General features: G+C 46.4%; 1 protein-coding gene across 1 annotated transcript in view; it reads left to right on the forward strand.

Moving 5' to 3' along the window:
* The window catches only part of LOC120018785 (MAP/microtubule affinity-regulating kinase 4-like), a 47587-nt gene that overhangs the window by 25528 nt on the left and 5859 nt on the right, over window positions 1-16200 (forward strand). Inside the window, exons 4-15 of the mRNA XM_038961996.1 lie at window positions 2412-2460; window positions 3012-3077; window positions 5636-5706; window positions 5951-6007; window positions 6218-6454; window positions 6897-7016; window positions 7136-7235; window positions 7458-7567; window positions 8228-8420; window positions 10582-10808; window positions 11644-11750; window positions 13266-13535. Of these exons, the coding sequence (XP_038817924.1) occupies window positions 2412-2460; window positions 3012-3077; window positions 5636-5706; window positions 5951-6007; window positions 6218-6454; window positions 6897-7016; window positions 7136-7235; window positions 7458-7567; window positions 8228-8420; window positions 10582-10808; window positions 11644-11750; window positions 13266-13535 (1607 nt within the window). The remainder of the gene's footprint in view (window positions 1-2411; window positions 2461-3011; window positions 3078-5635; window positions 5707-5950; window positions 6008-6217; window positions 6455-6896; window positions 7017-7135; window positions 7236-7457; window positions 7568-8227; window positions 8421-10581; window positions 10809-11643; window positions 11751-13265; window positions 13536-16200) is intronic.

Here is a 16200-nt window from a genome sequence, read left to right on the forward strand (position 1 = left end):
GCCTATATCCTACAGTCATGTATCACTAGCCTATATCCTACAGTCATGTATCACTAGCCTATATCTTACAGTCATGTATCACTAGCCTATATCTTACAGTCATGTATCACTAGCCTATATCCTACAGTCATGTATCACTAGCCTATATCCTACAGTCATGTATCACTAGCCTATATCTTACAGTCATGTATCACTAGCCTATATCTTACAGTCATGTATCACTAGCCTATATCCTACAGTCATGTATCACTAGCCTATATCCTACAGTCATGTATCACTAGCCTATATCCTACAGTCATGTATCACTAGCCTATATCCTACAGTCATGTATCACTAGCCTATATCCTACAGTCATGTATCACTAGCCTATATCCTACAGTCATGTATCACTAGCCTATATCCTACAGTCATGTATCACTAGCCTATAGTCCACTGTATATTTGTTGGGTTTTGATAAATATTTACATTCAGTGCAGAGTCCTGGATACAAATGCACAAGACATTAGTAGAACAACACTAAACTAGCCCTCTACTTGAAGTTGAACTTGGTAAACAGAAGTGGGTCTGTGGACACCGCCTGCTTTTCTTAAATCATGTGGCGCAGCGACAAACCGATCAACATCTTGTGTTGCATCACATACTGTGTTTTTGTGTAAACATGTCTCCATACTGGTTTAGGCAGGTCACTTTGCAGTGCAACAGCACGAAAGGGAGAGCGTTGCTATTGTTCCGACGATAGGAGCTATATTGAGTTTGTCCTCGGGACAATGGGGGCCATAGAATAGCAGGAATCTGTTTGGTAATGTCCATGCTGAAGGTTGGCTCATCCAGTCGCCTCAAGCAACACGCATTGTCATGGCATCCTCCATGTATTATTACATCACTACCAGGAAGTAGACACTTATGCTTACATTATGCTATGATGGAACTTTCCCCCGTAAGTAACACCACAAGTAATCTATGTTCATATTTTTTTTTACTTCTCCTCCCCCTGGCCATATCCCTAGATATTTTTCCTCGTATTATTTATACGAGCGTAATTTAAATCATTGAATTAGGACACTGTACACCAATCAGCCCAGCTCCGTTCTGTTTGTGCATGTTTATTTGAGACATTAGTCATTTGCTTGCACAGTCACTGAGGCATACACATTTGAATCGTTCACAGTTTCCTTCTCTCTGTTTCCCTCTGTCCTCAAGGCAACCCAAAATATATAGATAACCCTAGCAACTTTACTCTTGCCACTTCCGTGTGCAGATATCTTGTTTGAAAGCTGCCGTCGAAGGCCCGTAATCACAGGATCGAGCATAGGGGGGCTGAGAAAGAGGCATGGTGAAATGCAGCTCCCTGGGTGACGCTCTGTGTTTTGGAAGAATGGGCTCGAACTTCTAAGGAAGCTGGCCACCTGCTCACACAACCATCAGCACATTCCATCCATTGTGTGTGTTTCTTTCCCTATCCTTCCTGTCTTTCTCCCTTACTCTCTTTCCTCCTCTTGTTTCCACTCACACTAATACAATAGGAAATCTAACTTTGTGTCTGTCTCTATTTCTGTCTTTATTGAAGTCTTTCTTTTCCCCCTCCCACAAACCCAGCCCTTGTGACACAGTCGCTCACTGATTCCCCTTTACGTGGTCAGAGCAAGCCGATGCCTCGTCACCCAGTCTCAACATATACAGTTGAAAGAGAGGACTCTCTGTGCTGGTGCACACACACACTATAATTATCCCCAGGATGCCGTCAGCGCTCCCAGTTTCCCCACTTACAGCAGATGTCACAACCAGGAAAGGAGGCTTGTGAACGTGTTCGAGGGAGGGCCGTGTGTGTGTGGGAATATTGTGGGTGTGAGATTGTGTGTATATACGATTGTGTGTCACCTCATAACCGCAGGGCATTGACTCACACACAGCGGCGGCAGACGGTGCCCGTGCCGCACCACCATTGCAGCAACTATGTGATGTGGTGTCCCCACCATTTCTAGAATTAGAAGAGGCTAAAAGCAGCAGCACCTCCTGTGGGGAGGGAGGCTCTGTCGAGGGAGAGAGGTACTCTGTCTAGTCAGGCTGTCCCTGGAGTGGTCCTCTCTCTAATTAGCAGAAAGCTAGCAAGTGTTGGAGGGGGAGGTGCGTCCATTTCCCGAGAAGCAGCTGAGCTTCATTATGAATGAATAAATGAGTGACAGTGGTGGAGGCGGGCTAACCTCCTCCTATCCGCCTGTCTGATGTTCAGTTCTTATATTATGAATCAGGGATTGTGATCATCCCCCACTTTCTTGCCTATCTTCATATGCACTATAATATATATATATATATCAGTGTGACTGTGAAGAGTTCCAATTCTGGGGAAAAAAGTACTTGAATAATGAAATACCATTATTTTAACTCGCTTCTGCTCTCTCTCTTTCCTCCAGCTTTTCAGAGAGGTACGCATCATGAAAGGCCTCAACCACCCAAATATCGGTAAGTGCCTCGGATACACTAATCTCTCCAGCTTCCAGGGTGTAGCGCCGCAGGGCATACCCCACCCCAGAACATCATCAGCCTAACAGCCATCCTCACACAATGTTCCCCTTTACTGTCAAAACAGATGCTGAGCAGGAGTCAGGATGTGTGATGTGGACAATAGTCCCCCACTGAGCTCAAAATGATCCTCCTTTCCAGGGGGGTACAGTCACCCAGACCCCCTCGCGCTGCCCCTGTAATGGCCAGAGAGTGTTTCCCAAATAGCACCATATTCCCTATGTGCCCTGGTCAAACATAGTGCACTATAAAGGCAATAGGGTGCAGTCGCTCAAGTAAAGCCAGGACAAGTAGACTACCTCCATTTATTATAAAGCACACAGTCACATTTAGTACTGCATGCAGCTGAACCATAAACTGCTGTACCATACTGTTGGCATTTACAGCACATCTCCGTTCTCTAAGGAACACACAGTCAATCACTTTGTGCATTATGAACTGTGTGTGTTTGTCTGTGCCACTATACTGAGTTGTCTGTGTGTGTGTTACAGTGCAGCTGTTTGAGGTGATCGAGACAGAGAATACGCTCTATTTGATAATGGAGTACGCCAGTGGGGGTGAGCAGAGTACCTCCCCTCAATCAGTATCCCCACTCTCCTCTATTTCTCTTTTTCATCTGTTTTCTCTCCACCCCGCCCTCACGCTTTCCCTCTCCCCGGTACCTCTGACCCATCGATTGTCTTTTGACCGCCCTCCTCCCTCCCTCTGCACTGTCATTGTCTCTCCCCTTCCTTCATGTTCACTTTCTCCCCATTCTTCTCTTTGCTTGTGCCCCCCCCCCCACCTCCCTTCTCTAATCCCCAACTCCGCTCGATTGTCAATTTTTCCTCCCATTCTGTTTCTTGCCAAATAAGGAGCTAATAGCCAAGCATGTGCCCCCTCCTGATCTCAACCTCACTGCTTTTCTCCCAGTGGATGTGCCCTCTAGCATGAAGCACTTACTGTTTATAAACACAACACACACACTCATGCACTCAATTATTAAGTCACTCTCTTTCAACTCTCTCACACACCACCACCACATATTCCCAAATACATGCATGGGTCACAGACATGTAGACATACATGCCCATGCATCCGTCACATCAATAAGGTATCCAGATGTGACAGTGGCTCCCTGTACTTCATAACTTCTCTCGCTCTCTCTCTCGTTCTATCACCCTTTACCTCTTTCTTTCTTTCCCTTTCTCTGCCGCCCTCTCCATTTTTCTCTCTGCCTCTCTCTCGCTTTTTCACTTGCTCTTTCTCGCTCTCGTTGCCCCTCGCTTTCTCTTTATTTCTCTCTATCTCTGCCTCTCTCTCCCCCCTCCATCTCTCTGTCATCATCTTCCTCTCACTCCTCTCATCTTTTCGTTAGCCGGTCAATAATCACTCAGTAAATGACCCAAAGTCAACCATAGGGCCAGGGATCACTGAGATGAATGAGGCCCTATAGGCTCCATGATGAAGATACTGATCCCAGATCAGGCTCAATTTAATAATCCATCTCACTTATGATACTACAGTTGTGTATGCTCTCCTATGTTTTAGGGGGCGCCGTACTACTATGGCTGACCCTGTAAAACAACACATTTCACTGCACCTATCCGGTTTATGTTACAATTAAGCATATTTTTTAATATTTGTTTTATGTTCTCCTTAATTCTTACATTGCAATTTCTCTGGTATATTGTGGCATAATGCCATCATCGCACACACACACACTCACTCACTCACTCACTTACTGCGTGCCTCATAGAATTACAATATAATTTTTGTATAACTCTTCTAAACACACTATATATACAGTAGGGGTGTGCGGATCAGCTGTTTGTTCACCTGCACCGGCCCGCAATTTCTAATAACCCATCCGCAACCGCCTGACTACATGTCATTTAGTCGGGCGGTTGCGGATGGGTTATTAGAAACACGACTACAAACATTTTTTATAGGCATATGTTACTGCTTATAATTTCCAACATTTTTGCAGGCTATTTGTTAGTCAATGTCTATCAACTTCTATAATTAGATAAATGCAGATTCTCTTCTGTCATTACTTGTTGCCCTGGAAGACTAAATAAACCCTGCTCACCAGAATAACGTCATAAATTGATAGAATAGATGCTTCAACCTAGTTGACATTGGTAAAGTTTTCTCTTTCATCTCTGCTTCTCTGCTTCACTCGACGGGAGAAAATGCAATAAATAAATATTTAAAAAAGGGATTTCCAAATGACATCAGTTTAACCGGTTTTAAGAAAATGTAAAGCTGTGAAACTCCCCTACATGTTTCTGATAAGATTGCAGTAAAGAGTGCACCTTTACAGACGGTCCCTAACTGCGAATTTATTCTTTCAAGATACTGAAATAAATAAATCATATTCTAGAGTCAAAATGTACATTTGGTGTATCATTTCACTGTAAGTAATGCTTAATTCTGCAAGAGTTCATGTTATATTTGAGAGGTTATAGACCTACATTCAGTGTAAAGATTTCAGGCTACTATTCCATTTAACCCACCTGAACAGTAGTTCCCTTGACGGGCCATTTGGAAGTCCCCGTCTTGTGACTGTTGAATTTGTATAGCGCCTCATAATCATCACACATAACATAGCCGGCACTGCTATCATCTTACCACTTCACCAAATCTTTCCCCAACATTAGACTACTGTTCTGTCCCTCCCTCCGATTTATTTTCCACTTTCCATTTCACAGCTTTTCTCTTATCGAATTAAACTCCAGCATTGTCCTTTTTGCCTCTGTGGATCGAAGTTAACTTTTTCTGCCTAAGTTCCCAAAAGCTTTTGGCAATTGCCGTGTATTCTGCGAGCGTACAGTTAGGCCCTAAAGCTTAATCTGCACACTAACGGCAGATAAAAGTAATGAAAGAAAAACCTTATTGTAGCCTCCAGATATGAATTGCACAAGAATGATACATTTATGAATGCATCATTTTCTCTTTATTCAACACGGCCACCACCCAACCTCCCTTCATTTCATGACCATTAACCCTCCCGCCCAGCGGATATAAGTCACAAATATACGGTATAAGTGCCTCAATTACAGACTATTCAACCAGACAGAGTGTTGTAAGCCTGCTTCTCTGTTTGTTGATGTGATTTGTCTCTCTCCCTCAGGTGAAGTGTTTGACTACCTCGTGTCCCATGGGAGAATGAAAGAGAAAGAGGCGCGGGCCAAATTCCGTCAGGTGAGACGCGACCAAAAATGTATAATCGCAACAAAAGCCGGTGAATGGTGCTGTGTGGCCTGTATTTCATTGCAAGCATTATTGTAAGCTTGTATGTGTCAGTGTCTGTGTTTGGCTTTTTTACTGTGACTTGTCTCACTCCCCTTCTTTCTCTCTCCCGCTCTCTCTCTCTCTCTCTCTCTCTGTCTCTCTCGCTCTCTCCCCCCCTCTCCCTCTATCTCTATATATATCTATATCTATCTAGATTGTGTCTGCTGTACACTACTGTCACCTGAAGAACATTGTTCACAGGGACCTTAAAGTACGTGACCGGTTCAGACCTGATGACATGGGCCCCTTTTCATTGTCCAAAATGACAACAACTCATTGATATTATACATCAATATCAATTCATTAACATATGTGAAACACTGATAATCGCTTTCCTGAAATGAGCATACAAACTCAGCCTGAATTGAACAGACTCTCAGTCCTTAAAGCTGCACTCGGCTATCTTCACTTGTCTCCTCAGGCTGAGAACCTCTTGCTGGATGCCGACTCCAACATCAAGATTGCAGATTTTGGCTTCAGTAACGAGTTCACCATGGGCAACAAGCTGGACACGTTCTGTGGCTCCCCTCCCTATGCTGCTCCGGAGCTGTTCCAGGGGAAGAAGTACGACGGGCCTGAGGTGGACATCTGGAGCCTGGGGGTCATCCTCTACACTCTGGTCAGCGGATCACTGCCCTTCGACGGGCAGAACCTCAAGGCAAGGCCCCCCGCAGCACAGCCAAATGGCCTTTACTTTGTCTGAGTTTCAAATGGCTCTCTATTCCCTACATAGGGCACTACTTTTGACCTGGGCCCATATGGTGTGGTCAAAAGTTGTGCACTATATAGTGAATAGGGGGCCTTTTGGGACGCAGACTGTGTCACTGAGGTGTCAATGTCAAGACGGCGTGTGTCTGGTTTGGATGTTATTTAGTTGATGCATTATGTGATGTTTTTGCTTACTAATGCTGCCTGTGGTCCTGAAGGGGTTTGTGCTGATTAGTTCATGTTCACATTTTATTTTCATGTTCAGTTGATCAAGAGAAGGAACACATTGTCTTTTAGTCCATTTGCCATTAATATGTCTTGTGTTTTGTGTAACGTTATATAACGTTATGTGCACGTTTTGTGTAACGTTATCTATATGTGTTGTTCCCTAGGAGCTGCGGGAGCGTGTACTGCGGGGGAAGTACCGCGTGCCTTTCTACATGTCCACCGACTGCGAGGGCATCCTGCGCAGGTTCCTGGTGCTCAACCCCACCAAACGCTGCACCCTGGAGGTGAGGAGGGCAACTGCAGGCGCCACTCAGACATACAGTACACGCATGCACACTCTCACAAACCCACACACACCCTGTTTGTGGCATCTTTAACACATCGTTTTATCCCTCCTCATTAGCAAATCATGAACGACAAGTGGATTAACTCTGGCTACGACGGAGAAGAACTGAAGCCTCATACAGAGCCCCTGGAGGATCATAATGATGCCAGCCGCATCGGTGAAGTACTCCCCTCTCTAACTCCCCTCTACTCCCTACCTACATATTGTATGCATCCCAATTGGCACCGTTTTCAATATTTAGTTCACTGGCCCCTGGTGGTAGTAGTAGTAGTAGTGCACTATTGTGGGGAATAGGGTGCTATTTGGGACGTACCCATCCTCTTCTTTCTTTGAGCCTGTATCTCTGTCTAACGTCCCTCATCTCTCCGCTCGCCTTCAGAGGTGATGGTGGGGATGGGTTACACCCGTGACGACATCAAAGACGCTCTGACCACTCGGAAGTACAACGAGGTCACCGCCACTTACCTGTTACTGGGACGCATGAATGAGGTGAGGCACAACGAGACAACATGTGTGGGAGAGAGAGGGTTGGGATAGAGGTGGGGGAGAGAGAGAGAATTCTTCCTCGTTAAGGCTTTCTGCGTTGCCTGTCTCCGTTCCCAGCGTTCGCAGTTAGAGTTTACAAAAAAAATATATATTTCTGCCGCGACACGCTTTTAAAGGGATAGTGAGAGATTTGGGAAATTGACAAGTTACAAGTATATTTGTAGCAAACAGAGCTAGCGCTAGTGTGAATGAGAGAGTCATGAGTGCACAGCCACCACTTGCTCCTCATCTCCCTTTAGTGCAGTGGCGCACATCAGTTATATTTAAGATGGTTCCAACATAATTACATTTTCATGCATTTTGGAGTAGAATGTCCTTTTAAAAAGTCACCAGAAAAATCTACAAAATTATCCCCCTCCGCTTTCTTAGCCACCGCTGCTAACAAAAATATTCGGGGAACACCTGGCGTGCCTGTCTGCCACAATACGTGTGTATGCATGCCTGTGTGTCCACACTGTCCACAGTCACCTGAGTCCTGATCCTAACGTGTGTGTTTCTCTCTTTCTCTCTGTGTGTGTGTGTGTGTGTGTGTGTGTGTGTGTGTGTGTGTGTGTGTGTGTGTGTGTGTGTGTGTGTGTGTGTGTGTGTGTGTGTGTGTGTCAGGTGGAGGGCAGCGAGTCTCGGTCAACCAGCAGTCTGAGCCTGGCGCGGGTACGGCCCAGCACCGTCATCAACGGCACCAGTAAACACTCCACCTCCTCCACCACCTCCGCCTCGGCCTCCTCCTCCTCCCACAGCAAGACCACCCAGCGCAGCGCCTCCACCTACCACCCCCGCAGGAGGCACAGCGACTTCTGTGAGTGGGCTGTCTCTTATTCTACGTCCCAAAATGCACCCTATTCCCTATATGATGCACTATATTTGACCAGAGCCCAGAGCTCTGTTCAAAAGTAATGCGCTAGTCAAATGTAGTGCACTATAAAGGGAATAGGTAGTAGTTATTGTTGATATACATTACTGTCTGTCCATCTGGGAGTATTATGTGTCATAGGAGCTTCCATGACATTGCAGTGCATTCGGGAAGTATTCAGATCCCTTGACTTTTTCCACATTTTGTTACGTTACAGCCTTATTCTAAAATGGGTTAAATTGTTTTTTTCCCCATCGTCAATCTAAACACAATACCTCACAAGGACAAAGCAAAATCATTTTTGGGGACATTTTTACCAATGTATTAAAAATCAAGAACTGAAATATTACATTTACATAAGTATTCAGTACCTTGTTGAAGCACCTTTAGCAGCGAGTACAGCCTCAAGTCTTCTTGGGTATGACGCTACAAGCTTGGCACACCTATATTTGGGGAGTTTCTCCCATTCTTCTCTGCAGATCCTCTCAAGCTCTGTCAGGTTGGATGGGGAGCATCACTGCGCAGCTATTTTCAGGTCTCTCCAGAGATGTTTGATTGGGTTCAAGTCTGGGCTCTGGCTGGGTCACTCAAGGACATTAAGAGACTTGTCCTGAAGCCACTCCTGCGTTGTCTTGGCTGTGTGCTTAGAGTCGTTGTCCTGTTAGAAGGTGAACCTTCGCCCCAGTCTGAGTTCTTGAGCGCTCTGGAGCAGGTTTTCATCAAGGATCTCTCTGTACTTTGCTCCGTTCATCTTTCCCTCGATCCTGACTACTCTCCCAGTTCCTGCCGCTGAAAAACATCCCCACAGCATGATGCTGCCACCACCATGCTTCACCGTAGGGATGGTGCCAGGTTTCCTCCAGGCGTGACACTTGGCATTCAGGCCAAAGAGTTCAATCTTGATTTCATCAGACCAGAGAATCTTGTTTCTCATGGTCTGAGAGTCTTTAGGTGCCGTTTGGCAAACTCCAAGCGGGCTGTCGTGCTTTTTACTGAGAAGTGGCTTCCGTCTGGCCACCAACATAAAGGCCTGATTGGTGGAGTGCTGCAGAGATGGCTGTGTACTTCTGGAAGGTTCTTGTATCTCCACAGATGAACTCTGGCGCTCTGTCAGAGTGACCATCGGGTTCTTGGTCGCCTCCCTGATCAAGGCCCTTCTCCCCCGATTGCATAGTTTGGCTGGGTGGCCAGCTCTAAGAAGAGTCTTGGTGGTTCCAAACTTCTTCCATTTAAGAATGATGAAGTCCACAGTTTTTTGGGGGACATTTAATGCTGCAGAAATGTTTTGGTACCCTTCCCGAGATCTGTGCCTCGACACAATCCTGTCTCGGAGCTCTACGGACAGTTCCTTCGACCTCATGGCTTGACTTTTCTCTGACATGCACTGTCAACTGTGGGACCTTATATATAGACAGGTGTGTGCTTTTCCAAATCATGTCCAATCAATTGAATTTACCGCAGGTGGACTCCAATCAAGTTGTAGAAACATCTCAAGGACGATCAATGGAAACAGGATGCACCTGAGCTCAATTTCGAGTCTCGTAGCAAAGGGTCATTATGGGGTATTGTTTGTAGATTGATGACGAAAAACATTTATTTAATCCATTTTAGAATAAGGCTGTAACGTAACAAAATGTGGAAAAGGGGAAAGGGTCTGAATACTGTCCGAATGCACTGTACATCCATTAGTGTCTGACCTAACCCATTAGTGGGTGTTTGTTTTCCAACTAGCTGTCCGTCACTACCTTTTCACTTGTGTTTTTAAATGGTTGTGAAGTAGGATTCCCCTCCGTTCTGCCAAGTTTGAGAATGTTTGCTTTGTGTGTATGAGAGTGTGAGGTCACCAGCCACCACTTTACAAGTGGGTGAGATATTCATAATTTGTACATTGCCCACTTATCTGTCAGTCTATAATATAATAGCATGCTGTTTATCCCAAACTACTTACAGTAGTCCATGCAGACATTTACATATGGGTGGCGCCAGCAGAATTCAAACCCACGATCTTGGTTTTACAAGCGCCTTGCTCTACTCTACCAACTGAACCACACAGGGCTGGACTTTGATTCTCATGTCGTATCATCTGCCCTGTTTGTCTGTTGTGCAGGCGGTCCGGCAGCACCCCCGTCCCACCCCAAGCGTAGCCCCAGCAGCGTGGCGGGGGCAGACAGGGATCTGAAGGAGGAGGGGGGGCGCATGGCGTCCCGGAAGGTCAGCAGCAGCGTGGTGGGCAGCCGCTCCATCCAGCCCCCCTCCAGCCCCATGGTCAGCAGCGCCAACAACCCCAACAAGTCAGAGATCCCCGACCGCCGCAAGGAGATTATCACGGCCACGGTGAACACGCACGCACACACATACAGATAGGCCGTGTTCCAGGCTGACTACATGTCTGCAAACCACATATAATAGAGTTATCTGATGCCAGACTGCGCCTTCAAAGGCGTGCCACACAACCATTGGTTGATGCAATGCAATGTGTGCAATGCAGTCGGCTTACAACACGACCTTACAAATAATTGTACATTATAAACACACACGCACACACACAGGAAAAAAGAAGGGTTAACACCATCAAGAAACACCATCAAGAGACAATGTTACAAGAGGTTAATGAAACTAAGACCAGTGTGCGGGGGAATGAACCAATAACACTTCGAATATAGAATCTACAGATTCATGCTCAACTAAGATGTGGACAGAGAATAGAGATTCAACACCAGCATATAGGGAGTCAATATCTGCTAAATATGCGTATGTGACCAATCCGATTTGATTTGATGAACAACAACAGTGTGAACGGAGAATATGGAGATGAACCCTTTGAAGGGCTCAGAGGCGCTCTGACAGGGTGGACTGAGAGTGACAACAAAAGTTCAACACGGATACTGTGGTTGTTTAAAGTGCACACCTTTTGACCAGGGCTCATAAGTAGTGCACTATAAAGGGAATAGGGTTCCATTTGGGATGTGCCCACTGACACTGTGATGTGGGGTGTAGATGTTATCAGAGTCAGGGCTTTGAATAGACATGAACATCCCTAGCGTTATGTGACCATTAGACAATGTCATTATATGGAGCAGAGGAGGGATATACAGTAGGATGGATGCCTTTCTGAATTTCACCAGATCACAGTCAATGTGTTATCTAACTCATTCTCCCTGACTTTCAGAACAACGTCCCAGCAAGTGCCATGATCCGCCGGAACACGTACGTGTGCACCACGGACCGGAACAGCACAGACAGGCCCTCCCTGCTGCAGAACGGCAAGGAGAACAGGTGAGCGGAGCGTTTGGGTTTCGTGTTTGTGTTTGAGTGTTGCACATGTGCTTCTACATTTGTTGAGTCCTTGAGTATAATATCAGGGATACATTGACTTTCTCAGCATTATGTTTGCCTACATAACCTGTGTGTTCTGACTGTACTGTAGTGGTGTGTTTGTGTGTGTGTACAACATTCATTACGTCTCTTGACTAGGAGATAAAGAGCTTACTGCTGTGTGCCAGAAGGGGGTGGTTATCATGTGACCTAAAGTCCCAGCTCAGGGCCACGTGGACTGGGGGAGGGAGGGGGTTGGAGATAGAGGGGGAAAGCGGGGAGATGGCAGTGTCCCAGCTTGACCAGCAAGCGCCTTCTAGGCCCTGTCAATACAATGCCACGATAGATGGGCTGACGGGACACATACGTGCTAGAGCGCACACACACAGTGCAGCTGCACAAACAAATACACCGCTGCACACACACAATGATAAAATACACAAACCAACACACTCGGAAACAGATACAAATAATAATGCTCATATAAACAAATGCATGCAGTCGTACAATTACATGATATAGACAGAAATACATTACACAGAAATACATTACACAGAAATACATTGTCATAGTGATCATGCATTACATTCTACACATGTTTAGTTCCTGCCCCTGGTCTCTTTTGCTTTGGGGCTCAGGTTGAGGGTAAATGATTGTGCTCTGAAACGGCTGCAAATCAACCAAAGGACTCTAATGTGTCTGCCCTACTTGGCCCCTCTCCCTGTGGGTGTGTTTCTGTCTATCAGAGCTCTGGTTATTTAGAGCGTTAAGTGAAGTGGCCCCAGGCCAACAGGGGCTAAGCCAGCCTAGCTAACCCAGCCATTCAGGGAGAACTGTAGGGAGCGGGCCAAGGGGACGAGGGGAGGAGGAGCTCTGCCAAGTGGATGAAAGGATGCAGGGTTAAGGGGGCATGGGGAAGGAGAGGTGGCTACTGCTGGACGTCCACACGCCAGCCACACTTCTCCAAGCAGATGGCTGAGATCTTCATTTTCAGTCTGTCACTCTCCCTCAAGCCCTCTCTCACCCTCTCTCTCTTTCTCTCTCTCTTTCTATTTCTATGCTCACTTTTCTTTTCTCACTCTTTACCAGCATACCAGTCACACCCCTCCCACATCCCCCTTTCCAGTCTGTCCTTCCCTCCTCCTCCCTGATCCCCATCTCCCCCTCACACTCTGTTTCCACCAAAGGCCCAGTTCTGATTTGGCCTCACCACCTTACCTCTGCTGAAAGCCAACACAAGTGGAAGCTCCTACCCTGTAATGGTTCACCATCCCTCTGCCTTAACGCTCAACTAACTCCCGCTAAAGCCTTTCTGGGTCAGATCCTTTGTCTCAACCGATACATTAGAACGATGATATGCCCGGGGTTATCATACATTATGGACTGATCACCTCACTGTTAATGGTTGAGTGATGGATGAATGTGATGCTGATCTGATTGTTTTGTCCTTTCTGCTCTCTCTCTCTCCTCTCTCAGCTCCATTTCCCACCGGCTGCCCCCGGCCTCGCCCTCTACCCACAGCATCGCTGGGGCCTCGGGGACCTCCTCCTCCGCGGGCTCCCGCCTCACCCGGGGCTCAAGCATCCGCAGCACCTTCCACGGTGGCCAGCTGAGGGACCGGCGGCCTCCCTCCCACGCCCCTCCCACCTCCCCCACCCTGTCCCACGATGCCAGCCCCCTGCCCCACGCACGTACCCGAGCCACCTCCAACCTGTTCAGCAAGCTCACCTCCAAGCTCACACGCAGGTAAGAGGAGAGTGAAGGGAGTGTGAGGAAGCCCTGAGCTTTAGCCCCCCAGTATAGTGATGACAACAATTCTAGGCTAGTCCATAGTGAGGGTAGAATTCATAGCTTGAAGGAATTTCAGTAGAAACATTAGAAGTGTAAGCAATCCTAGTCTAAACAGCTGAAAGGGACAGGCAGTGTGCAATTTGGAGGATTCTAATAGATGTTAGTTCTAATTATACGATGCTGCGCGCGCCATTGTAAAACACTCGTCAGGGATAGCGACTGCCGTTTTTAAGCAATCAGATCAAATAAAGATCATGTACGGTCTAGCAAGGACAAGGATTACTATGAGCTTTCGCTCCTGTTACGCCCCCGTGTTATTTTACGTGTGGAAATCTGGGGAGATCTTTGTTAGCGAAGCAGATTTAAACTGCTCATCTGTGTGTACTGATGGAGACAATCAACTTTAGTTTAGATAGCAGGCCTGAAGCAAAAGTCTAAATAAATGTTGATTGAGGCATATGACCATGAAATAGCGTCCTAAATGAGACTAGCATGCAGCAGAGGCCTTGGATCCGTTCCAAAATAGACTTGGGGCTTTCCCATCTGGACCCGATATGCATAAATACATTTTTCAAATATAGAGACCCGTTCCGAACGGACCAGAGGACAACTAGTCTGTATAGACCTGGTTGGATCCAGACCTGGTCCGATCCGAGTGAGGGAAGCAGCAGAAAATTATATTTTTAAGCTACTTTATTAACCGGAATTGATAAAGCGCGAGGTAGAAAGAGGTGACGCTCAGGGGCCGTGCTGTGTATGTAAGATACTATGAGTGGGAGCGAGTGACACGGGAACAGGGAGGAGGGAGGGAGAGACGAGAGACCGCAACCTACCAAGCTGACTCGTGCTATAGTAGACTAATAGCTGCCATAGCTAGGTGATTTGTCATCCAATATGATTACGTAGTAACTGTCTTGACTGCATCAAACCATGAGAAGCTAGTTAAGCTAGCAGCTAGCTAGCTAGGCTAATTGATGCAGCGTGCTCTTTCTCGTCCTACAGCTACAAACAACAACAACACCATTCAGAATATAAAGTAGCAGTCTATCTGTTGGCTCTTGGTCGTTGTAGCCTATCCTTCTCCTTGAACTTTAAATTCCATCATTTTAATTCCACCTTCCATTGATTAGATATCTCCTGACCATGGTCCCACACAGAGTCTCTATGACTATAGCCTATTGCCGCTTTGATGACTTGTGATTGACCAACAACCAGCTACGCGCCACTCTTGAAAAGCAAAGAGTAGCAGCATAAATTCTAAACTTCTCTCTCTCTCTCTCTACTGCAGCAGTCGCGTTTGGATCTGTACGGGTCCTTCAGGACAAGTCAGTTAAAAGTACACATACCTGTGACAATCAGATCAGACCTGTGTCATTATTTAGAATTCTGGATCCAGAACCGCTCTGGTACTGGATTGGGTCTCGGATATTCGGATCTGTGAAGACCTCTAGGGTGTAGGCTACTGTGTTAGATAGTGTGTTAAGGAAAAGACAGTTATTCTACTGTAGAGGAGAGCACACAAAGCCCAAGACAGGTGACAGTGACTAGCAGTGATAATTGGAACCATTCCTCAATATGGAGGACATTCGTCTCAGCCCTAGAGACATAGTGGAGTCAGTAAGGTGTGTGTGTGTCTGGCCATCGGTACTCAGACATACACTGCTGGAGGGTCCGAAATGCTTCTGACGTCCCCCTCTCTCACTCCTTCCTTAATCTGCATTGACTTTCCTCAGGCTTACTTCCTCCTCTATTAACAACAGGCTTCAAACCCCCCACTTACCCAGTTCACATCTCCCTACTACTCTCTCCCTCTCTCTCTCTCTCTCTCTCTCTCTCTCTCTCTCTCTCTCTCTTTCTCTCTTTCTCTCTTTCTCTCTCTCTCTCTCAAACCCCCCACTTACCCAGTTCACATCTCCCTACTACTCTCTCTCTCTCTCTCACACTTTCTCTCTTTCTCTCTCTCTCTCTCGCTCGGTCTTGGCTGTTTTTTGGGGAAGTGCTTCATGTTTCTGTTTCTTAACTACTTTGCTTTTCCTTGTTAACTTTACTTTTCCTTGCCAATCAGCTGCAATCTTTTATCCTTCTTTTCCCCCTTTATCCATATCTCTTTCTCTCTCTGTCTTTCTTTCTTTGTCTCTCTATTTTTCTTCCTTGTTTCTCTCTCTTCTTCCTTGTAGGGTCAATCTTGACCCCTCTAAGCGTCCAAACTCAAACAAGTCCGTCTCGGGCTGCACTCTTCCGCAGGGATCAAAAACAGTTAGTAAGTTCTTCTTCCCATGTTTCTGGCTCCTTCTCTCTGTCTGCCTGTCAGTCTGTCTGTCTGCCTGCTTGTCTGCCAGCACCTCCAACCCCTCGCCCACTCCCCTCTCATTCACAGTCTGTGCGCTGTGTCTGTTGTCTGAGTTCAGTACAAGAGCGCGCCCTAGAGGCCACAGGTGACACAGCATACCCTTGACAACAACAGAACAACAGCCAGCAATAACCCTGCTTTCCAAAGGCTTTTAAAATGTGCACACGCTTGTAGTACTTGATGTAGGAGCAGTTTGGGATCCCCTATACATTCTTCTTGTATTTTCAGTTCATGTAAAGGCAGTTGGTTAATGGATGTGTTGTTGTATGG

This window comes from Salvelinus namaycush, chromosome 23, assembly GCF_016432855.1.
Source record: "Salvelinus namaycush isolate Seneca chromosome 23, SaNama_1.0, whole genome shotgun sequence".
NCBI lineage: Eukaryota > Metazoa > Chordata > Actinopteri > Salmoniformes > Salmonidae > Salvelinus > Salvelinus namaycush.